The 25,627-nt window shown below is 47.1% G+C and overlaps 1 protein-coding gene and 1 pseudogene across 1 annotated transcript; both read left to right on the plus strand.

Annotated features, from left to right (window-relative positions):
- Nucleotides 1-3,381: 3,381 nt before the first annotated feature.
- On the plus strand, nt 3,382-4,633 carry LOC146184618 (uncharacterized; annotated as a pseudogene).
- Nucleotides 4,634-18,046: 13,413 nt separating this feature from the next.
- Nucleotides 18,047-19,114, plus strand: LOC146184619 (kelch domain-containing protein 3-like). The gene has a single exon (XM_084608592.1). The coding sequence runs from the start codon at nt 18,047-18,049 to the stop codon at nt 19,112-19,114; it is 1,068 nt and encodes a 355-aa protein (XP_084464718.1).
- The last annotated feature ends 6,513 nt before the right edge of the window (nt 19,115-25,627 follow it).

Raw genomic sequence — 25,627 nt, forward strand, 5'->3', positions numbered from 1 at the left:
GCCATTTCGGATTTTCACGCACGTTGCGTCAAATCCAGGAGAAGTACTACTAACCGCGACTACCTGCCGAAGTTGCCCACTACGTGGGGACATGTCGACGCAAGACGCCGCCTATCAGACCAGCAGGACTACTAAACCCAATTCCGCCCCAAGACCTGCCCTTTCAACAAATTGGGATGGATCTCCTCGGCCCCTTTCCATCTTCGTCTATGGGTAACAAGTGGATCATCGTGGCCATTGACTACCTTACCCGTTACGAAGAAGCAAAAGCACTACCAAACGGTACCGCGGAAGAAATTGCCAAATGTTTTGTCGAACAAATTCTCTTGCGACACGGTGCCCCAGAAGTTCTCATCACGGACAGGGGAACGGCGTTTACGGTAGAGTTGACGCAAGCCATCCTGGAATACAGTCATACAAGCCATCGACGAACAACTGCGTACCATCCCCAGACCAAAGGCCTTACGGAGCACCTGAACAAAACGATCGCGGACATGATCGCCATGTACGTCGACGCTGAACACAAGACCTGGGACGCCATCTAGCCGTAGGTGATGTTTGCGTATAACACGGCAGTCCAGGAGACGACCAGAGCTACTCCGCTCAAACTTGTGTACGGTAGGGAGCCCACTACGATGCTTGACGCAATGCTGCCGCACACAACAAACGAGGACAACCTTGACGTCGCCGCCTACCTGCAGCGTGCAGAGGAAGCCCGACGACTAGCACGGTTGCGTATTAAAGACCAGCAGCGCACCGACAGCCGACGATACAGCTTACGACGACGCCACGCAGAGTACAACCCAGGAGGCCAAGTGTGGGTTTGGACACCAATTCGCCGTCGCGGAATAAGTGAAAAGTTGTTGCGTCGATACTTTGGGCCGTACAAAATCATTCGCCGCGTCAGACCACTGGACTATGAAGTCATTCCCGACGTAACGTCAGCATCACAACGGCGACGCGCACGCCCAGCAATTCTACATGTGGTACGACTGAAGCCATATTACGCGCGTTAAGGAATCTGTGCTGTTTAAACTTTGTATTGTTTATATTTACATTGCTTTGTTTTAGAACACCAAGGCGATGTTTTTTTAAGGGGGGAGTAATGCTGCCAAACCTTCAAAACTGTATTTGTTGTTTTTTAACAGCCGTCGGCATGCGGCGTTATCACCCCGATTCTGGAACACGTGTCAGTCCTGTATTCTTTGTTTGTTAATGCGCGATGTTGCGGGACGCACCTTTAACAGCTTCGTTGTAACGCAAGATGCACCGAGATCTGTCTCGAAGATACCGGCTACTCGTGTGTCTGTCTACAATGTTCCAGCTTGTGCTTGTAGCAGTTGCGACGTTATCTAGATTGTTCTGCGCAGCCTTTAAATTGAGCGTTGACGAGTGCGACGGCACTCCTTATTCGACGATCGACGAGCACGTTTGTTGCTATCGCCGCCGCCGAGTTGCTTAGTGCTTTTGCGGACGCAAGTCAGCCCAATAAAGAGTTATTTCAGTACCATCAAGCCTGTGTCTTCTTTTGGTGTGTACGGCCTTGTCACCACTACGTGACAATATATCATCAACGCTTGAAAGCTCTCGACTCTACAAAGACGTTGTTTTGCGCGATAAACGGAGTGGTTGTGCTTTTTCCTTATTGCGCACCACAAGATGGCGTCATGTGGCTTTGCTTCCACCGTATCGTCTCTACTTCAGCAGTATTTGTATATCCTCCTAGGTGCCCACTGACTACCTCCACAATCCCCTGATCTGATCTCCGACTATATCAGAACTCCCGATTCGCTGATCTTCCAGTTATATCTGAGGCATCGAAAGACCTTCAGACTATGTTATTGCCTGATCATGCATAATCAGCGATTGAGTGTCCCTCTAATTTTTCGCTTTTTTTTCCTTGCTCTTTCTTTCACCTCTTCTCTCAGCATCGCGATTGAGGCGTCCACAATGTTTTTGACAGTTAGCGTCCCTCTATTTTCTTTACAGACGACTTTTTTCGAAACGTGCATTTGGAACTCCTGCGGAGGCAAACTGAAGAAGAATGCAAAAAGGAACAAAGAAAAAAAAAATTGGACTGGTTTACGCATGGTTAAAACAATGCTTGCGCGGAAGCGGCACGACGATCCCGTTGAGCAGCGGGTTATGACACTTTTGATTGCGGTCAGCCTCCAGTCTCGCAGCCTGCTCTTCTGGCGTTTCAGCAGCTGCCAGCTTCCACAAACTTCAGCCTCTCTAATTTTCTCTGCAGTTCTCACCGCTTGGTCACATCTTCAATGGTCTAGAATCCACTTCAGGGTTTTGCTTAGTGGTTCAGCCCTGAGAGTCTGGCACAGAGTTTAGCAAAGTATGAAGCGTCTATATTACACGGCATTCGTTTGAGGTACATATGCCGTTCGTCATAGTTTTGACATGAGACAGAGGATATACGGGGCCACACGAGAACACGTCCACGCAAGCATACATTCACCTAGAATATATACAAACACTATTGGAGAATTATCTTTACGCAGTCTATTCAGAACGACACTGTTCAGTTTTGACAGTACACACACCTGTTCGACAGCCTCACATACGTAACCACCTGCCGCTGATCATAAGTGATGAATCACAGTTGTAGATGGGATGCGATATCTGGTTGCCTATTATTGGGTAGGGTTATTCATGCTCCCGTGTAGATCAGATTCATACACCTCGGCTTTTCTCGCGCGGCCAAGCGAAAGGAAAGCCATCTATCAGAGCTTACATATTTCAGCGAACCATCGGTATATATACATCAACTCCAGGTGAGGCAATCATGTATAGGACGATTAGTTATGTTGTGGTCTTTTAGCCGCCTCATCGTCACCATCACAAGGTAACGGTGTTATGACCGTGCATGGTCCGCACTTGCGCGCACTATTGTTCGCCTGTGGGCATGGATATGTGCTGTGGATATGTGCTGTTGGTGCAAGGGCTCTAAGTGAGCCTGTTTCCATGAATCTTTTTGTGTGAGTCTGTTTTGCTTTGTCGAGACCCTGCAAATGCCAAATTGGCCCTGTCAAGGGAACGTCAAGAAAAATACAAAGAAACGTCGCCCTGTGAGAAATAGCCGGATGTGCTTTTGTTCAATTGTTCACCCTTCCCGTCGAGAGGCGCTATTGTCAAGTGAGGAATGCCTATTGTCCAAAGGAGACGACAGAGTGGTTCACTTGAGAATTATATAAAGGAGGCGCATCCACCACTTTTAAGACTTTTGGTTCACGCTGTAATACTTCCGGAGCTATCAAACATGGTCTGCTTCCTGCACGTAATGTATGTAGTTGGTAATAGCGACAGTGAACTGGTGGTCAACTTTAGATCAAACCCTTGGTTCTCTTTTTGAGACAGTCTCTGGTGGATGGGACCATCAGCTTCGCTACGGACTGCCATGTCACCCTTGTTGGTGATATACCTGGCGTGCTCCCCTGGGCACCTGACGGCTTCCCACGTGCATGTCTACACCGTCCAATCACCATCGGCCCTTGGTCTACGTCAGCTCTTCCTCAGACTATAAATCGGACCGCACCGGCGTACCGCTTCAGTGGGCAGGACGGCAGCAGCCTTTACAAGATGCCTAATCGTTGCATGTTCTTCGTGCAGGTATGTTACCTAAAGAACGCTCACTGCGTTCGATCTGATGATCGTTGTTTGCTGCTGTTTTCCTGCCCACACAGTTTTGTTACCTTCTGTTCAAATGCTGTATTTTGCTTTTCTCGCCTTCTACAAAGCGGGGACGTTGAACAAAACCCAGGCCCCCCTAAACGATCAGTCTCAGCTAACTCGTCTAAACATCTTAGTGGGAAGCGGGCAACGCGTTCCAATACTGACTTGTCCTCCACTCCGGGGGTCGCAGACGTCCTTTCTCAGCTCTCGCAACTGATTGCTGGTCAAGAACGAATCGCTAGTGACATTACAGATATTAAGAAAACTTTTTCCGCTCGTCTTGATGTCCTCGAAGCTCGTGTTTCATCACTGGAATCATCTGCAACTCCTTCAGCCTCTGAGTCATTGAGCGCTAACCTCGGTTCGGACATTACCTCATTAAAAAAAAAAAACAATATCCAACTTGCTTGTAAAGAATGAAGACTTAGAAAACCGGTCAAGGCGGAACAATCTTGTTGTGCACGGTCTACATGAGAGTCCTGATGAAGATGGCGCCAGTTTATTGTCCAAAATCCGCAAAATATTTACTGAAAATCTTCGCATAGAATGTCCGCGCATTGAGCGTTGTCATCGCATCGGCAGACCCAGTGATGGACGTACACGACCTGTCATTCTAAGGATCCTCGACTTCAGTGAGAAGATTATTGTCATGAAAAACGTATCGAAACTCAAAGGGGAAGATTTTTACATCACTGAGGATTTCTCTGCGAGCGTCCGTGCCCTTCGTAAGAAAATATGGAATGCATCTTCCTCGCTTCGTGACGGTGGTTCAAAAGTGAAGCTTCGGTACAATCACGCTTTCATTGATGGTGTCAGGTACACATGGGATGAAGCTTCGAGTAGCTTGAAACGGGACCCCCATCACGATGCGACCGAATCTTCTGAGCTTCATTCGTTACCCTGTCGTGAAGCTACCGAATCTAGTGAGCTTCCTCCGTTACCCCGTTGACGTTCACCTAGCTCGCCACCAAGTCTCGTTGTCTTAAATCTTAATGCTAGAAGTATCTCTAACAAACTCCCTGATCTTCTCGCGCTTGTGTCCTCCCATGACCCTCACATTATTGGCATCACTGAAACCTGGCTTCACCCTGACATATATGACTCTGAATTTACCCCACCTGGTTACCTTGCTATCCGTGCTGACAGGCATGAGGGCAAAGGAGGTGGTGTTGCTTTACTTCTGCGTTCTTATCTTAGATTTTCTATTCTTCCTGCTCCTTGAAACACCGAGTCAATTTGGTGCAAGCTTTATTTAGAAAAACAGACTGTTATTATTGGCGTTTTTTACCGACCCCCCGGAACCTCTGCTGATGTTTTGCACTCTGTTGGTCAGTTCATACATAGCCTTTCAGTATCAAACATCATCTTCATGGGTGATTTCAACGTGCCTGGTATTCACTGGCCATCGATGTGTTATTCTCGCCATGACGCTTCTTTAGCAAAAGAGTTGATGGATCTCTCACTCTCTCTTGGAGTCACTCAAATAGTTACGCTTCCCACCAGGCTGAATTCATTGCTAGACTTAATCTTTCTAAGCCCCAACCTAATAGACACCGGGTTTCAGTGTACGGTTGTCGATGGTATTTCTGACCATGAAGCAGTTCTCCTTACCCTGTCCCGCTTCTCTAGTAACCCACAGTACTCCTTCACGTCATTTCCGGATTTCCATCACGCAGACGACAACTCCGTAATCGACAAACTAGCCGAGTGCTTCGACGCCTTCTGCGCGCTCAGCCGTGACGGCGACGTTGATGACCTTGTTGAATATTTCGAAAAAATTGTTAGACTGTGCATTAAACAGTTTGTTCCCGTCAAAACAAAGAAAAGAAATCCTACTCTTCCTTGCATTAATCGCGATGTTTTACAGATGTCACGTCGTGTAGCCCGGCTGAGACGCATGGCACGTAACAATAACCCTGATGTTGTTGCTCGATTTCAAGCTGCAAAAAATGAACTTCGAATTAAAATGCACTCTGCTAAAGATTTCTATTTCCGCGTTGAGCTCCAAGGGCTGCTAAGAGATAACCCTCGTAAATTTTGGCGCTCTTTCTACCCTCAAACACTTCCTCCACCTCATTTGTTATTAATGAAGAAATTGTGACTGACCCTGTTCAAATATCTGATGCATTTAATGCCTACTTTTATTCCGTCTTTGCACGTGATAATAACATGATTCCACCTTTCAGTCTTCCTAATCATGATCATTCTATCTCAGATATCATGGTTAGCACTCCGGGGATTTTAAATCTTATCTTGTGCCTTGACACAAAAAATTGCGCTGGACCGGACTGTATCCCAAACACCTTCCTAGCACGTTATTCCCTCTGGTCATCTCGATATCTCTCAATTATATTTCAAAAATCTCTTTCCACTGGCATTGTCCCTTCCTCATGAAAACTCGCCAATGTACTCCCTCTCTATAAATCCGGCAACAAACAACTGCTTTCTAACTATAGGCCGATCTCTTTAACTGCACATTCATGTAAGATCCTAGAGCACATTATTTATAAACACATTATGGAATTTCTTGAAGCAAATAATCGTCTGTCCAGAGCTCAACACGGGTTTCGTAAGGGGTTTAGTACAGTGACTCAGTTAACCGAATTTGCACATGACATTCTTCTCAGCATAGACGCCGGTAACCAAATCGATGCTATATTCATCGATTTCTCAAAAGCTTTCGACACGGTCCTTCACTCTAAATTGTTATGCAAACTAAAAGTAATTCTCAATAACTTTCAACTCGCTGATTGGATTGCCGATTTCCTGTCACACCGCTCCCAGTCTGTTCGCTTCAACTCCGTCGATTCTTCTTTAGCCGATGTTACCTCAGGTGTCCCCCAAGGCTCTGTCCTTGGCCCTTTGCTATTTTTGCTCTATATTAATGATTTACCTGACAGTATAACCTCTAAGATCCGTCTATACGCCGATGATTGCGTACTGTACCACACTATCAACTCTGTTAATGATCACCTCCTTCTGAATGAGTCTTTTGGTATGTTCTGTGACTGGTGCAATACGTGGCAGATGAACATCAATTTCAGCAAAACAGTTGTCATGTCTTTCACCAACCGCCTATCACCTTCTATTTACGACTATGCATCACTGCAAAGGGTTCATGAATATAAATATCTTGGCGTCGTTTTTTCTCACAATATGCAATGGTCAAAACACACCGATTACATCACAGCTAAAGCTCTTAAAAAGGTAGGTTACTTACGAGGCGCAGTACGGGATGCTCCTAAAGAAGCAAAATTGCTCATGTACATAACTCTAATTCGCCCTATTCTTGAATACGCTTCTAATGTCTGGAATCCATACAAGCAATGTGAAATCGATCAAATAGATCTGTGCAACGTAAAGCTGTAAGATTTATTTTTCGCCGCTACGACTTTCATTTTTCACCCTCATCTGCGATGTCTTCCCTAAACATAAGCCCGCTTGCATCCCGCCGAAAAACTGAGTCCTTAAAACTTCTTCACTCCATAGTTCATTCTGCTAATTGCCTTTCAGAGGGTAAGCATATCTCGTTTTCAAAACCATCTGCAACCAGGAGCCATCACGATCTTAATATCCAACCTTTTTTTGCCCGCACTAACGTTTTCAAATACAGTTTTTTTCCGCGCACTGTGGAGTGTTGGAATTCTTTGGATGGCAACATTCGTGCACTATCAATCTCTGATTTTGCGTCGGCAATTGAGTCGTAGCATTGTATGTTGTTTTTCTAGCGTTTATATTTGTAATGCTTGTATGTACTTTTGTATGCGTGGAATTGTTCCACATTTTTGTACCCACTCCTGCTATAGCCCCTTGAGGGGCTGCAGTATTTTCAAATAAAATAAAAGGGACCGGGAGCAGCCGTCTTGATCTTTCAAGCAAGCAACACCAGTCACTAGCTCTTCAGTATCTGTTCACTGGCTTACACCATGAGGAAATGAAAACGAAAAACAGATCTGTTCCGGCATCCAACAATGAACACGAAGCGTGGAAGCAACAAGAAGGGCGTTTATTCGAGATTGTTACTGGTATATATATATATATATATATATATATATATATATATAGTCTACAAGCGGCTGCATGATAACGACCAGAGCACATGCGCGACTCATACAATACACGATCTGCAGGTAGTTCTGCCGTGAATCGCCCGGCCATTTAGACAGAAAAAGTTAGGCAAAGCGCTTGAGATGTCACCGAAAGCCTACCGTGAAATATATTCCTACGTGGTAGATTCGAATCATATTGTATTCATCTCACGTGCAAGCTAAAGCACGGGTTTAAACGAGGATCGTACATTACAGATCGGACCTTTTTCCAGTAGCGCACCCCTCTTGAGGCCGCCCGGCGAAGAGCGTTTGAAGAGACGGGCTACTGAGAAATGCGTATTTTTCAAACAGCAGTGTAGTGCAGGGCTGGTTTCTTCTAGCCTGGACACGGACGCGTGAGTTGTCTCTGGACACACTGGGACACTCCCCCCACCCCCTCCCGTTTACCCATGACGACAGGAGGCTGGCGAACTCTGGCCCTGTGTTCTCGCTGGAGGTGAGCTAGGCGAGGCGGGGACAATACAGTGCTTGCAATCCGAAGACCTAGAAGATGCTAGCATTGCACGCAGTTATTGTGCAGCAGTTCGTGGCACCCATGAAGCGAGGGACTTCGTTGGATAGAAAAGGACGCACAGCGAACTCTTCTCCCCATTTTCGCATGGCATCCCGGCAAAAATGGTGGCCGAGATGGCTTTTCGCACGCGCAACAGCGGTACTTGAGATAAATTCATTGTATATAATATAGTTACGTATATATATATATATATATATATATATATATATATATATATATATATATATATATATATATATATATATTTACACCGCATGGCTTACTATTTGTAATTTACTTTCCTGGCGACGAAAGACGCGCGCACGAACACCAGGCAGGGAAAAATAGCGCGATGTTCTAGAAAATGTGCAGCGTTAAGTAGATTATATGAAAACAGTCTATGATTTTTCTGCCTATTTACTGCATTTTTCAGGTCTGTAGAGTTACTTCAATTAGGTGGGAATATATTCCCTAGGAGCTCGCAAGAGTTAAAATTAGATATACGCATATTTATGTCGAAAAGTTGGATCCCACAACGCAAATTTTTAAAATGGCGTTGCTTGCCTTTATAATGTAGCAAACGCGGAAGTCGTTTGTCTATTTTATACTCTAGAAGCAGTTATTTTGATTTACGCGGCATTACTACGCATAAAGACTCCGTTTTAAGTGCGTGCATCGCGAGAAAACAACTTTACGAGATGAAAAATGCATATTTCTGACGCTAAATATATCGAAATGTACTGCCCATGGAGAAAATTTTCAAAGTGGACTAAAATCCTGTGTTGACGGCCTGCAATTTCATAATACAATGTTGTACCTTCAAATCAAAAGTCAAAAAGTTAATTACCTGATTTTAGTTAATTAATCGTTTCACCACTGAGGTTGCAAAGTACAAAATGTCCGCCCTTGCTGTACAATCCATCTGCAGAGATCACACCGACGTATCCCTCGCAGGTATCGAAATAACGATCTACAAACAGTGAAAGAAAACACTCGGCATACCTTGCTGCCGTCGGCGTAGGTTCGTTGTGCAGAAAAGCGTACGTTATGTACGCTATAGAGTGTAATGATTAGATGTTTAATTAGCTAGCATTAACTAAGCAAGCTTGTTGTGTAAATAATAAAGGGCAATTTCAAACTCGGATATTGAAAACAGTGTACAGATATGGGTCGCCCGAGAAAAATAAATACTATGGTCCAGAAACGCCTATTTTGAACAGCTTCGCAGGGAAGGTGGTGCTCGCAAAATGAGCTGTGCGAATGATTTCGTTGCCATCGAGCCATCGAGCAACAGCGAGATAGCGGCGGCTTGCGATCCAATCCCGTGATCGAGCAGCCCCGAATGATATAGATTTGTGTTACTAGATCGTAGATGAAGTGACAGAGCTTCCTTCAGCTCCTGCAATCGCTGTTTAGTGCTTTGATCTCGTGCGAATTTAACCATATAAACGTGGAAGGTAATCGCAGAGTCCCGGGCTGACATTCACGCTTTCTGTTTGACACGACTTCTAGTAGGGACCACGCAAGCTGCGCTCTGGTTCTGGTCAGTGCATTGCCCAGTTACGATTGGCAATACTTAATAGGCGCCGTTTAATACATTGCAGCCTGCGTATTCCGAGCAACGTATCGGGATTGTTTGTGATAGCAGTGCACTTTACTGGGGGATCACTGATTTGCAGCGGTGCTAGGTTCGCCACCTGATGCTGGCCCCTTCACCAAGAAACGGGGCCAACTGTGCTGTCAGTGGCCGCATCAACTAGCGCTGCCAGCATGGCCGCCGTTAGCTGCCTTGATCCCGCCTGGGGGCGCCACCACGCCTCCTTAGCTGCCGCAGCGCTCGGCTGGGGTGCGCTCTCGTTTCCCGCCACTGCAATCGGTGCCACCGGCGCTGGGCGGCCACTTCGAGTTGCTCCCGGTAGGCACAGCTGTTTACCTTCATGCATGCATCTGCACATGAAGATCAAAGCGTGCGAGCGCACGCACGCACGCACGCACGCACGCACACACACACACACACACACACACATACATATATATATATATATATATATATATATATATATATATATCGGTCCTATAGCGCATAGCCTTATCTGGCAATTATAACGTGTGTCCTTAGCGGTACTATATAGCGCGTAGCTTTAACTATGCCCGAAAACACTTGCATTGCTGTCAGCAACACAGTGAGATTGAAGAAAGAAAAACTCCAACCATCCTCGATGATTACATAATCAGTATTTGTCAGGTCCTCTACATGTGCAGTTTGACGGAGCACTATTGTCAACGTATAAGTTACGTTCACTTTGGTTTGTACCGTTCATATAAGTCATGTGTAAACGAATTAACGCGTACTCGGCCCCTAAATAAGATATATATGCTTGCAGAAACGAAACGAAGATGGACGTTTAAAGTAGCCGTATACCAGAGATACCGTAAAGTACGCAGCCAACCATTAAAAAAACGCGGATTTGTATATTCAGTTGTATATTCTTCACCTTTCTATGTAATGTTTTTCGGACTTGAGCCCTGTTCACCAAAAACGTGTTCCATTCGGGGCAGTTTATCTGTCTGCACAAAATTTGAGTTTTGACATTTGAGAAAAGGAGAATTCTTATTCAAACAGGTAATTCCTAAATTTCTCTTTTTGCAAATTTACAAAGTTTTCAACTTCTGCGGGGAAAAGAAGGTGTATATACAAATGAAGAAGTTTCCGTTAAGTACATGGAGCGTCCCTTTACTGCATCTACATTTGTAAAAGTTGCAGTATGCACACATATTGATATTGGTCGTCCACATATTGTACAAAGAGGCTGAATGTTCATATTTGAACGTTTAATACACTGTTATTTGGTCTTCTGGGTGCAACTTCAATTTCGTTTGCGTTGGGGAGGTGGGAAACGTGTCTCACGAAGAGGAGTTCATATTTTTTTTATGCGTGAATGGCTTAATTTCGCTCTTGTTTGCTTCCTGTGGTGTGGAGCTTAAAAGCAAGTACTTCGCCAAACTGCGTCACGCTGCTTTATTCGGTCATCTGTATTTATTTATTTATTTATTTATTTATTTATTTATTTATTTATTTATTTATTTATTTATTTATTTATTTATTTATTTATTTATTTATTTATTTATTTATTTATTTATTTATTTATCATTCCTTCATAGCCCACGCAGAGTGCATCTGAGAGGGAGTGGGCGGCACAGATTTGTGCGCGGCTTAACAATGCACAAAAGGTCATTTAAGCCAATATAATAAATAACGAGAGTAAGAAAAATACTCTGCAACGTCATTGTAAAATATTAGCAGGCGTAAAAAAATGCAGAGTTCATGATGCTAAGAGACAGCAAGGACACAACAAACTAAGAGAAGAAGAAAGGCAGGGTTACCAAGCTGTGGTCGAAAAGAGTACAACTGAAAATCGCAAGAGCAGCTGTTATATCAATTAGAGAAACATCAAGGACATTGTAAAAGTAGTTTTAGCAATAGAAAAGTGCACAGAGGAAATCGGCGTCAGGAATGCGCAGCATCAGAAATGAAGAAAAATAAAAGATGGCTAATCTACTGCGAAGTGTTCCCGTAACCGCTTTTTGAGTTCTACAGTATTGCTAGTGGTGAGGAAAGCGGCTGGCAGGGGGTTCTGCGCCGATGACGTCCGGGGGATAAACTAAGCAAGCACTAGTGCGGCAAAGTGGGATGCCGAGTTTGTGCGGATGATCAATGCTGGATTAGATGTAGATGGGTGGAATGAACAGGGCTTTTTTCAGGTAATCATTTGTAAGATAAAGTTTGAAGAAAAGGCTTAGTCGTGACACCTTTCTGCGCACATGAAGGGGGTTAGTGATAATGCAGTCTCCATGAGCGTTACACTTTCTGTCCGATTATAGCTACAACAAATAAAATGGGCTGCAAAATTTTGCACCGCTTCAGTATAGGCTATTAGGGATTTAGTTTGGGAGTCCCAAATTAATCAGGCATTATCAAGTTTACTACGCACCAAATATTTAGGTAGCATTAGTTTAACAGAAGAAGAAGCTATAGAAAACCTTCGCTTTAAATGTCCAAGCATGCGATTAGGTTTGGCGATAATGTGGCTGACATGATCATTCCAAGTGAGATTCGGAGTTAGAAGAACGCCAAGATATTTGGTGGACAGGGATGGTTCTAAGATCGTTTTGTTAATATAATAGATTGAAAGATTTGTGGTTTTACGACGTGAGAAGCGCATTACTTAGCATTTAGGTGCATTTAGTGTCATTCGCCATTTAGTACGCCAGCTAGGCAATCTATGCCAGTACGTTAAGGTCAATATTAAGGTTTCGGAGGTTATACGGGATCAGGTTGTTGGGCATTTTGTCAAAAGCTTTAAAAAATCTAAGAAGACGCATTCCACTTCGGAACCATCACTAGAACAGAATTGATGTCGTTATAGTCATACAGAGAAGCTATATTTCACAAGAAAAAACTTTCTAAAGTCATGCGGCATGGGGTGGAAAATGAGTTGCTATTCAAGAAACTTTACCGGATGAAAATATATGACATGTTCCGCGATTTTGCAGCAAATACTAGTTAAAGATAGTGGACGAAATTGGCTGGCAAGTGCTTGTCGAAAGACTTATGGAGATGGACCACCTTAGCCATAATCCATTCCAGGCCAATTAAATACACATTCTAGTTCTAATTCAGCTATTGTGAACGGCAAAATCAGCAATTTAAAGAATGTGATTGTGCTGAAGTGCGTTTTAGCGACAGTGATCTAATAGCAATGGATGTTTGGATCACAATACTGGCTTGCTCTAAGCGAGAGCGGCCTCTGCTGACCATTGCTTAACGCGGCGTATAGCGCTGGTCCGCGCAGAGGTAGAGGATATATCAGATCATTAACGTAATCCAAATATCACAAACGATTTTTTAAAGGAAAGCGGTTGAAAATCAACAGCTGGTGACAACACAACATTTAAAATTCGAAATCGACAGGAAAAGCTGGCCTTAGGTCAAACTGAGCTAAGAGCCATTTCCAACCCAAGAAAACGATAGTACACGTTGGCGTCTTTGATCGTACAACACAATAACAGACAACTTTATCGTACCGTGTGCCATATTACCGTTTGCACTACCGGAGTACCCTGAGCCCGCCGGCCGCCAATTGGCGCAGCGTCGATTTGTATTGACAAGCGCCAGCTCGCCCTAAAGACGCGGTTATACTCAGACGTTTCTTGTGACTAAGCGCGTGCCGGATGAAAATGTACCACGGCAACCTCATGAAGCGCTATTGACAAAGGGAGGTGGTCGTCCAGCTAGCCCTGAATGCACCCGAAGAGGTAGAGACCGATTTGCATTTCCCGGTAGGGGTACAATCTCTTTCACTGGAGTTCTCGAGAGGATGCATGGCGATTCAGATCTCGGCGAGCGACAAAAGGATGACCTCCAGCGGCTACTTTCAGACTTCGAGGACATTTTCACGGATACGCCGGGTAAAACACCCTTAGTAGAGCTTGACATTCAGCTTACTTCTGAGGAGCCTATCCGCTCCAGACCGTATCGCGTCTCGCCGAGGCAGAAAGAAAATCTTAATAACGAGATTAAACGCATGCTTGATCTCGGTGTTATTGTACCGGCGGAAAACGAATACACCTCCCCCATCATGCTAGTAGAAGCGCCCGGAAAAGAGCCACGGCCCTGCATTGACTTCCGAAGGATAAATGCCGTCACTCGAGACCAGCTTTACCCCATTCCTCACCTGGAGTAGCAGGTGGAAACGGTCAGCAGGGCCCAGTAAGTATCGATTCTCGACTTGACCTGTGGCTATTGGGAGGTCCCCTTAAAGGGCCACTGTCCAGGGAAGGCCCTTTTAAGCAAAGGAGCCCAGTGTTTCGATCAGGTACCGGGGATAGTCTGTGCAAAATGCTACAGTGACACGCGCGCCGCAAAGCATCGAAAATACAATTCAAAGCTATCTCATGCTCTCCTCCGGGAAGCCAGATTCCCCGTTTCCTGCGCTGGCTCGACGGCCACGATAATGACGTACGTACCGGGAACGACGTCAATTGATCCGTCTCGCTGACTGACGGGAGAAGGATGGGTGTCTACCGCTCGCAGCGCGCTTTTCCCTCGCCACGGCCAGGCTGAATCCAGCGGCGCGCGCTCCCTCGACCGTTTCTTTTTTTTTTTTTTTTTCGCGCTCGCGGAGAGCCACGCCCCACCTCCCGCCAAACGCGGAGGAGGAAGGGGAATTTGTATTGCGGAGGCTAGACGACCTCGGCAGGAGAGTGAAAAACCTTTGCGCGGGAATGGAAGGAGAGAGGCATGACAGAATCGAGTGATTGCGGTGGCTGTAACTGCGTTATTAGTTACTCTTTTCAAAAACATTTTGCGGCCTTACGTTCTAGGGGCGAAGTCTCACAGTCACCGTGGAAGAAAATATTTTCGACCGGAGGGTGGACAGTGGGCTTTAACGGAAAGGGCAAATCGGTACGCGGCCTTTATCTCACCTGTCGGCACTTTACGACCGCTCGTAACGAGTTTCGGGCTCAAAATACGCGCCGCTTTGCTTCTCGCGGCTGTTGGATAGAGTGTTGTCAGCAACGGAATCATACGCGCTACCGTACGTCGACAGCATTGCCGTATTTTCCGATAGCTGGGAGGATCTCCTGCGTCACTTGCGTGATATTTTAACCCGGATACGAGAGACAGGGTTGACCATCCGTTCAGAGAAGTGTCAGAGGGGAAAGACCGAGGTTTAGTATCTTGGTCACGTTATCGGGAGGGGCTACCGCATAGGCCGCTGGACGCGAAGATCGCTGCCATACACGATTATCCCAGGCCCGCAACAAAGACCTACATGGAGTGGTAAATTGCAGTGGTAAATGTTTGCCTCTTTTCGTCTACCGGGCATCTTTACCGCATAGTTGGTTTCCGAAATTTTATCCACAACCTCTGCTGGTCCCTCTCATGGCACATCAAGCTTGTTTGCTCTGGATGCGGCCAGCAGCATTACCTTGTCTCCTGCCGAAAACGAACGCCGCCACGCGCCTCGGTCGTAGTAGAGTTTAGCTTTCTGCTGGGCCAATCACATGTCATCTTCGACAAGCTCTCTGCATGGCTGAAGCCGTTCTAGCAGCTGAAGTACATATTCGAGAACGGTGGGGCCGTCGCCCTGGCCTTCCAAGGTCTCGCGCAGCATGCGAAGGGGTGACCTGAGCGATCGGCCGTATACCATTTCAACTGAACTAAACCCGGTGACTTCATGAGGTACGGAGCGCAGTGCAAACATGGCAGCCGGCAAACACGCTCCCCAGACTCGGCGATGTTCGTAGCACAATGCCCTGAGGACCCTTTTGAGCACCGAATACCACGCCTCTACGCTGCTACTCTGAGGATGTCTTACAGAGCTGTGCTTGACGCCTGGTGCTTGCAAGGTCAGCCATGTGAATCGGCCTTAAAAGGACGCGTTATCGCTATCTTCATTGGGCATGAAAAGACCCCGGCCACAATTGCTGATTGCGCCCCACCCATCTAAGCGCGCCGGTCGCTTGAGAGGGGGCTTACCATACGCAACACAATTCCAGGACACTTCGCAAAGTATACTCGCGTTCGTCGAGACCATTAGCAGCAGAGCAGCCGATCGCCACACTAATAATTTGTGAATTGATAAGCTCCCTGGCGAGAGCGAGGGCGAAGTCTGTCAGGGCTCTCTCGCAGATAGCCCGCGGCACGAGATAACAGCGACGCGATGCAGCCTCGCAGCCGCTACTGCCGTCAAAGCCCCAGTCTCTCTACCTTTGCTCACGATTGTACACCCAGACATGTAAAGAATCCCCGTACGGAAGGGCCGCAAGAACCTCTGCAAAGTTTATATATGCGCCGTGTTAAGCAGAGGAAATGTTCAAATGGTTATAATATTGGTTTATTGCCATTTCCGGGGCTAGTTCCCCTAAGGTACACTGTTGTTACGCTAATTATAATGGAAGCTAGTTTTCCTGCGTGGTAGTACATTCTTTATGCATAAGGTAGCAGGAAAGGAAATGTATCTTTATATGTGTTGAAACAGCAAGCTTCAAGGGACAAAAAAATGACTTGGGACACTTAGAATTTAAGGGTATGACACGATAGCGTAGGTTACCAGCCCACATATAAAGCTCCACTTTAACAAAACCGCATTAACGCACCTGCGTGGCCTATAGGCGTAGCGTGCCTGACTCCGCATACATGAGCACTGGAAGGACGATTCTTATTCCACTTTCCAACGTTGAAAGGAGCAACCCGAGTAAGCGATTCCTCCCAACTTTCTGTTATCATGTGGTCTCACTAAGTAGGACAAACCACCGAAGAATCGATTAATAATTTCGTGCGGACTAATCAGTGGTTTATTGTGGTGTAGGCCGAAGACCTCAGGGGCGAAGGACGAGACAGCTGACACGGATCTAGGCCAGAACAGAACAGCCGCGGCTTCACGGCCACCTCCAGCTGCCGTCTTTTTTTCTTCCAGCGGCCGTGCATTGGCCGCTCTTTTGGCGCAGCCAGAGGAAGGTGCTGGAAGATGGTTTGGTTTATAGAGTTTAACATCCTAAAACGACTGAGGCTATAGACGCAGTAGTGGAGGGTTCCGGAAATTGCGGTCACCTGGAGTTCTTTAACGTGCACTGGCATCCCACAGCACACGGGCGTCTTACTTTTCACCTCAATCGAAAACCCGCCGCCGATGCCGGGATTCGATACCGTATCATTGGGCACAGTCGAGCGCCCTATCCACTGAGCCACCCCGGCGGGGCCGCTACAAAAGAAAGTGTCCTGTAGTCTATTTGCCTTCTCTTGTGTCCCCCGTTTCGTTTGCGCTGCCACTTTCTACAGTGAATATTCCGAAGAATCAGTGCTCAAGCATGTGAGCTGCCAGCTACCACCGGCCATTCCCATGCCCGTGCTTCTACGCTCACAGCGGCGACAACGACGCCGGAATTTCGGCATATCGTCCCATTTAACGCTGTCGTATTAAAACGGGCAGTCCGAAATGTTTTCCGCTAGCCACAGAATTGAAAGGAGCTGTGTTAGAATGGCGTGATTCCAGCTCGAAAATATTTTAGGTGCCCCGGGTGTTCTGGAACTTATATGCGAGAAACCTAAATGGAGGTATCATATTCCTGTCATTCAACTACCACTTTCTCTATCGAGGGGAGCTGAAACTAACCGTTTTCTGCTCTTGATGTGAATGGGCTGAAGCTCTAGCTCTGATAAACTGCACGGAACAACTGTTATACGAAGAGACCGCAGTGAATCCCGAAGGAAACTATGTAAATGTATTTTCTTCTGAATACGTCCTTCATAGATTATTGCAGTTATAACCTTCACATGCTTTTTAAGGCTCCCTAAAATTTAGCCTCCATATTATATCAATTCACTTTAACGAATAACATGAACAGATTTCGAACAGAAAAAAAAAAAGTTATGAGGCTCGTGGCGTTACGAAAGCCTCGGTTGATAAACAGATAGGCAAAAGATAAAGCACCCTATTTACAGCTTCTATGCCTGGGTTACGAATTTTTGACCTTGTCATGGGTGACAGCAGTTATAGATTTCTTTTTCCCGCTATTCCGCATCATAAATTAAAACATTTTCAGATATCTGCCGCACGTGATTATCCTTCTGTATCAGTTGGGTCTGCATGCGTGGCGGAGTCTGAGCACGGCTTTGCTCCTTCAGAATGAGACTGAGTGACGCCACCACACTAGCTTGAACGAGCGAGCCTCGAGAAGTGGCTGCCTATGCGACATGTGGGCAACGCGGCTGACCGGCGTTCCAGAGCGGGTTCATCACAATTCTGTCTGCATCAACGGCATGGTGTACTCCTTTCACTGCTACAACGCCCCCCTGGCTCCTTTTTCAAGCAATTTCGTCGAGGTAATCTTCTTCGATCCCGTCTCATGCCGCTGGAATGCGATCCGGACGACGCTGTCCCCGTGTGGTGGGCCGGAAAGCATTTTTCGTCGCACCATTGTCGGACACGGCCGCTTCGCGTACGTGTGGGGCGGCCCGCACGGGTGGCCATCGCAAGCCACCCTTTATCGCTTCGACAGCGACGCCATGGAATGGAGCCGTCCGCGAGTGTTCGGTCAGGCGCCGACATCGCTTAACGGCAACTCGGCTTGCGTGGTGGGTCCCCGCTTGCATATATTTGGTGTCTTCAATGGTCCGCAAGATGTTCACGTCTTAGACATGGAAACAATGCACTGGCATCTGCTCGCCACTAGTGGAGAGGCCCCGGTTAAGCGCTCCTTCCACACCGTGTCTGTAATCGGAACCCGAGCGTACCTGTGGGGTGGTTGCCGAGCAGATCCTTCTTTCCGTTATCGTTTCGTCTGCGACAACTCATTATACTACCTGGAAACGACCACCTCGACCTGGGTGCGCCCTCAAGTACAAGGCGTACCTCCGGAGGCTCGACAAGGGCATTCAGCCTTCGTGTACAAAGGAGAGCTTTACATTTTTGGAGGGTACAACCCACTGCGCGACGCTTACTTCGCAGACATGCACAAGTACAACCCCGAAGTTTCGCGCTGGACCGAAGTGAGACCACATGGCTCGGGCCCGTCTGCCAGGCACTCGCATGGCTGCTTCAACGTAGGTGAAAGAGTGTTTATCTTCGGTGGCTTAGGTCGGGCAGACAACCTCGACGACGAGGAGGAAGTACTGACGGATATGAACGTGCTGCGTTTCTTGGTGCCTACACTTCAGAACTTGTGTTTACTTGCAGTGATCGATGCACAGCAGGAAGCAAGACACCCATTGCCGCACCTCGTTACAAAGATGATCAGCGATATCACCTCACCCTATCCGTAGCCAATGGACAGATTCTTTCTACCCCTTTACCGAATGAAGCACTTTTAGCGAATACAGATTAAAATGCGGTGATTACAATTTGCACTTCACCACTTACCTAGGCAATAAAGTATTCTGTTCCTCGTTGGGAAACAGTTTCTAAAGTTAAATGTTCCAAAAAAGTAGATGTCGCTAGTGTTTTATTTGTGTTCAGGATAGCAACGAGAACTAATTACAACGAGAATGAACTCTTTCCTTGGGGTTTCTTCAAATCCTTCTATCTGCTCGATCGCAGTCGATTACATCTCTTCGTTGCACAATCTAGTCATCCTTTCTACAGCAAATCGGCACGCGACTTCCCCGATTTGACGGTTGAGTATTTAGCTCTAGGCCGGGACGAATGTTTCTTCATTCAATTTTACTTGCTTTGGCATAATCGACTAAAGGTTGACACCAGTGGAAGCATTCCATCATTTCGTAACCAGACTGCCATACTGAAACCAAACCAATAATTATCCAGGACCGGAGCTTAACTGCACCCGCGTTCTTTACGGCATCTTGCTACAGAACCATAACTCATAATAACCAAAATAAACTCCGGACCAGGTTTAACACATTTTAAGATATAGAATTTTATTGTTTTTTCCCACAAAATGAAATGTTCGGTTTCGTTTGTTTTGTGGGGTGTAACGTCCCAGAGCGGCTCAGGGAACACTAGTCAAGCGCCCTAACCACTGCCCCACCCCGGCGGTACAGAAGATTTACTACCCCGGTATATTTACCCGCCGAACTGATCTAGACAATGCAAATAACTCTGGTTTATATAGAAAACATGTGCCTAGGTAAGGAACTGAGTCGATCGTTCTGTATTAGGCTTTTGGCAGTTTCAAATCATTCTTTCATCATATTCACCGCATTTGACTCAACACGCACGCACGCACACGCACACGACGGAAAGAAAAGAATACACAAAGTTTTCTGTTCTTTCCTCTTATGCGTGTTCGAGTTAAATGAAGATAAGGGCTGAAGACCAACTAGCCCATCGGTAACTCTTTTAAAGCATTCTACGTCTGGTCAAAGTAGAAACGTTGCCATAGAGTCTCTCCTGTTTATATATGTGCACAAAATGTTTTGTGCATCGTTAGCACTACTAGGACTCACCAAGCGCCGATTAAGAAATGATTTCCCGTCTCTGTGTTACGCATCAGTGACATGTGTGAAACGAGTGCAATGATCTAGCCACGTTGTGCAAGTTAACTTCCGAAGGGATTCGTTTTTCCAGAGGTCAGCTGTAAAAAAAAAATACCTGCCTGAATAGGTAATTGCCTGTGGCGATTGACTGCATGCTCACTCAAAGTTCACGAGAAATCACCGCCGTTCGAGATGGCCGCCGCGGTCACAGTTCGATGGTGGCAAAATCGAAAATAAAAATTTCTCGATAAAAATTTAGCTCCTACTTTAAGTAAATTACGCTACAGCATTAATTCATTTGCTTTATTTATTCATTTCACGCGCTTTCTGAGGCCGAAGGCATTAAAGAAAAGAGTAGTAAAAAAAAGCAATGTATAGTCATACCATATGTTTAAAATATGGCGGAAAATACAGTTGTCTTGAATGTTTCACAATTATAGAATTGCAGTGATGGAAGGGTGAAGGTCGTTCCAGTCAACGCTGCTTTTCAGGAATGAAATAATCGTGACACATTTCTTTCTGTAGAATATTTAACGGAAACTTTATATATGTAATCAAAACGGGTTATAATGTGTGAAGGGCTGAAAAAGAAAGATGATTCTTTATTTGAGGGGTATTGTGATGCAGTGTGTGGAAAGGACATAGCTGAAAACGCCTTAGGCGAAAAGAAAGGCGCGGCGATTGCAAGTGTGTTTATGGCAGTAATGCAGGCGTAACGCAAGCTGTTTGATAAGATGAAACGCTCTGCGCAATTTTGAGTGGATTGTAGTGTGTTTATCAGTGTGATTTGCTTAGGATTTGATACTGCGCATACATGTTCTAGCTGGCCGGGCTAAGGCACCTCGGCTTTATCGGCAGAGGTGCAGCAGAAAAGTTACCATTCGCCTATCGAAGAACCCGAATAATGTTGTCAGACACGTGATCGACGTGCCTATGCTGTGATAAATTACGTGAGATATGACCACGAAGGATTCAAGGGAAATGTGAAGAAGCAAATAAGCTTGTTGTCAGTGGTGCTAGTGCGACTTCATACATGGCAACCGTCTTCGGTTCCAGTCGGCGATCCTCTTCTTTGTACAAGCGCCTTGCCACTCGTTTATTGGTTTGGTTTGGTTTCTGGAGTTTAATGTCCCAAAGCGACTCAGGCTATGAGAGACGCCGTAGTGGAGGACTCCGGAAATTTCGACCGTCTGAGGTTTTTTTACATGCTCTGACATCACACAGTACACGGGCGCCTTGCTTTTCGCCTCCATCGAAAAGCAGCCGCCGAGGACGGGATTCGATCCTACACCCTTAGGAACAGTAGCCGAACGCCGTATCCACTGCGCCACTCCGGCGGGGCACTCGCTTATTGATTAAAGACAATGAAGTTGTGAAGAGCGACAAAGAGGACGAAGCTCGAGCTGTCGCTGTGAACGCTGGCCTTGGTAGCTGTTACCTAACATACATATATTATTGTGCGAACCTTGGTGGAGGAGTCGCCTGTTCCCAATCTGGAGCTCCGCAGTCGCACCTTGCCCGGCTCTACCATCATGACAGATGCCACGACCCAGTTTGGCCCGCTTGTTCCCAGCGCTATCATCTGTTCGGGACCAGCGCGGCAGCACGACCCACCTATCTTCACCGACACGGACGACCGCGACGTAAAGGACTGGCTGACTACATACGAGCGTGTGAGTGCTTACAATAAGTGGGATGACCACGTTAAGCTCACCAACGTCATCATCTATTTATGTGATGTCGCCAGCTTGTGGTTCCGAAACCACGAAGCTGATATTTCAACCTGGGCAGCACTCAGAACTGGCCTCACAGAGGTTTTCGGCCGCTTCGCTGTTCGGAAACTTCGCGTCGAACAACGGTTGGGTTCTCACATTCAACAGCCAGGTGACAATTTCACAAGCTATATTGAGGATATTGTCGGCCTGTGTAAACGTCTTGATCTATCTATGACTGAAGCACAGAAGATCAATCATGTCCTCAAAGGAATTGAATTGGACGCATTCACCATGCTCGTCGCCAAAACTCCCCAAACAGTTTCTGACGTCATTTCTTTGTGCCAGAGTTATGACGAGCTCCGCAAAACAGCGTCTCATGACGTGCAGTAACATTTCCTCGTATGAAGCACTATCGACACTGGATCTTCCCGGTGCTCCTCAGGATCACCCAACGCTTCTCCAGCAAATAAAACAGTTTGTGCGGGAAGAGGTGGCTCAACAGTTGTCCTTGGTCACCTGGCGGCCTGATTCTTCGTCTCTGTCGCCTCCTCTACAGCGTGTCATCCAGGAGCAGGTTGCCGAGATCCTGCCAAGTACCAACCCACCCCCTATGGTGGCCGCTCCGCTGACCTACGCCGAAATCACAAGCCGCCCACCGCTTTCCCCCGAACCGCCGACGTACTCGCCCCCAAACCACGTATTCAATCGCCGGCCGCCCGTGCCTCAAGTGCCACCTACGCAGGCTGGACGGCCTCGCGCCGGTTCCCGCAATCCGAATCCATGGCTTACACAAGATTACCGTCCGATATGCTTCGTCTGCGGTGTAGCTGGCCATGTGGCACGGTGGCGCCGTGCACGCGGATCCAGTTTGTATGAGTACTGGCACGCTCCAGCGTACGGCGTACCTTTTTCCGAACCTGAGCCCGGTCGTCCGACTTCGCATCACTCTCCGACACGTTCCGATTCATATGCCCACCGGTCGCCATCTCTCCGCCGTCGGTCTCGCTCTCCTATGGCCCGCCGATCACCACCCCTTCAGCCGGAAAACTAGGCGCCGCAGTTCCGCAGGCAAGAACTGCGCCCTTAGTAACTGTGTCAAGCCCTGTAAACATTATTTGAGGTTTTCGTCGAAGGCGTTGCGGTTGATGCGCTTGTTTACACTGGTGCTGTGGTGTCCGTGATTAGTTCCAACCTGTGCCGCAAACTTAGAAAAGTGACGACGCCGATCTCCGATATTTCACTACGAACCGCGAGTGCCGAAAGATTCGACCTCTGACTGCATGCATCTCACGGTTCATCATACAAAGCATCTCCTACGTTATGGAGTTGATCGTTCTCGCTGACTCTTCTCATGAAATCAATCTCGGATGGGACTTTTTGTTCAAACATCATACCATCATCGACTGCGCACGTGCTCACATTGATTTGTTGCCGCTTTGTGACACTCTCGCAGACGCAACCCCTGCTTCAGAGGCGCCCATCTTCGCTGCCGACCACATTACTGTCCCTGCTTCCTATTCTGTTCTTGTGCCTGTGAAATGTGACGCCATCAATGACGCTACAGTAATGTACACACCGTCCGTCCGTTGGGCTCATCGCTGATATGTGCTGCTCCCGCATGCCGTGCTAACAATTTCTGCTGATATTAGCGCTCTGTAAGTCGCCAACCCGTTGCCTTTTCCAACGACTTTACTTCGAGGAGAATCACTTGGCACTGTCGATATCATTGATCCCGCCGACGCCTCTAGTGTAGTTGCAGACCCTATAATGCATCACATTACCGCCCTCACTCCTCCCACTGGACTCATCGACTCTACCACATTTGACATTTTCGAACTTTCTGTCGACGGCTCTTTACCGCCTACCCAACGCGAGAAGCTTGTCGCCTTGCTTCAACGATTCAGCGCCTTCTTCGACTCTTACTAAACTTCGTTGGGACGTGCAACTGCGGTTCGCCATCATTACGACACCGGTCTCCACGCACCACTGCGCCAGCGCTCCTACCCAGTCTCAGCCGCAGAACGCCACGTCATCGATGACCAAGTGCGTGACATGCTCTAGCGCGAAGTGATCCAGCCTTCTCACAGACCGTGGGCTTCACCCGTCGTGCATGTAAAGAAAAAGGATGGCTCCATTCGGTTCTGTGTCGACTACCGTCGGCTCTTCAAGATTATTCGGAAGGACGTTTATCCCCTCCCACGCATCGACGACGCCCTTGACTGTTTGCAGGGAGCTGAATAATTTTCTTCGCTGGACCTCCGCTCTGGCTATTGGCAGGTGCATGCCAATAGCTGAAGCCGACTGCCAGAAAACTGCATTCATAACACCAGACGGTCTATATCAATTTAGTGTCATGCCTTTCGGTTTGTGCACCGTTCCAGCCACATTTGAGCGCATGATGGACAACATCATCCGCTGGCTGAAATGGCAGATATATATTTGCTACCTAGATAATGTTGTCATCTTCTCGAAGGACTTTCCATCTCATCTTCTTCGCCTCGAGAGTGTTTTTCGTTGTCTGAGCGACGCAGGCTTGCAGCTAAACTTGAAGAAGTGGCGGTTTGGTGCTCGATAGCTGGTGATACTCGGCCATGTCGTGTCCATGGACGGAGTCCAACTTGACCCTGCCAAACTTCGTGCAGTGGCGGAATTTCCCAAGCCCACCTCACTGAAAGAACTGCGCAGCTTTATAGGGCTTTGCTTGTATTTCCGCCGCTTCGTCAAACATTTCGCCGAAATTATTGCCCCCTTGACCCAGCTTCTTGCGGAAAGCGCCAACTTGTCGGCATGGTCACCTGAATATGATGCAGCTTTTGCTACGCTCCTCTGACTTCTGACGTCCGCACCGCTACTACGTCACTTCGACCCGTGCGCTCCTGCCCAGCTCCGCACGGACGCCAGTGGCACCGGTATCAGTGCTGTCCTCGCTCCTGGTTTCCCTGAATACGTCGTAGCTTACGCCAGTCGTACCCTGGCCAAAGCAGAGACCAACTACACAGTAACAAAAAAAAGAATGTCTGGCGATTGTTTGGGCCGTCACTAAATTTCGTCCTTACTTTTTGGTCGGCCATTCGATGTCATCACCGATCACCATGCTGTGTAGTGGCTGTCGTCTCTCAAAGATCTTTCCAGCGGCCTCGCCCACTGGGCTCCCCGTTTACAAGACTATGATATTCGTGTCCTTTATCACTCGGGTCGCAAGCACTCCGACGCAGACGCCCTTTCACGCTCTCCTGTGACCTCTGACCCTGAACCACACGTTGTCGCCGGCCTCACGCCTTTCTCCCTTGAAACCATGGATATGGCATCCGAGCAGCGCAAAGATCCCCGGATTGTTTTACTCATGAACGTTCTGGCCAACCAATCACAGTGCCACCCTTCTAGAGCTCTCCGATGTCAATCCCATCACTTTACTATCAGTGACAACCTCCTTTACCGCAGAAACTACCTCACTGATGGCCGAAAATGGCTGCTTGTTATTTCCCGACATCTTCGATGAGTCAATTGCGCAAGATTTCACGATGACCCACAGTGCGCCCATGCTGGTTTCCTGAAAACATATACCTGCCTACGTCATCGCTACTACTGGCTCTTGTATAAACTGTCAGCGTCGCAAGAACCCACAACA

Source organism: Amblyomma maculatum, chromosome 7 (genome assembly GCF_055883805.1).
Source record: "Amblyomma maculatum isolate TAMU_Amacu chromosome 7, ASM5588380v1, whole genome shotgun sequence".
NCBI lineage: Eukaryota > Metazoa > Arthropoda > Arachnida > Ixodida > Ixodidae > Amblyomma > Amblyomma maculatum.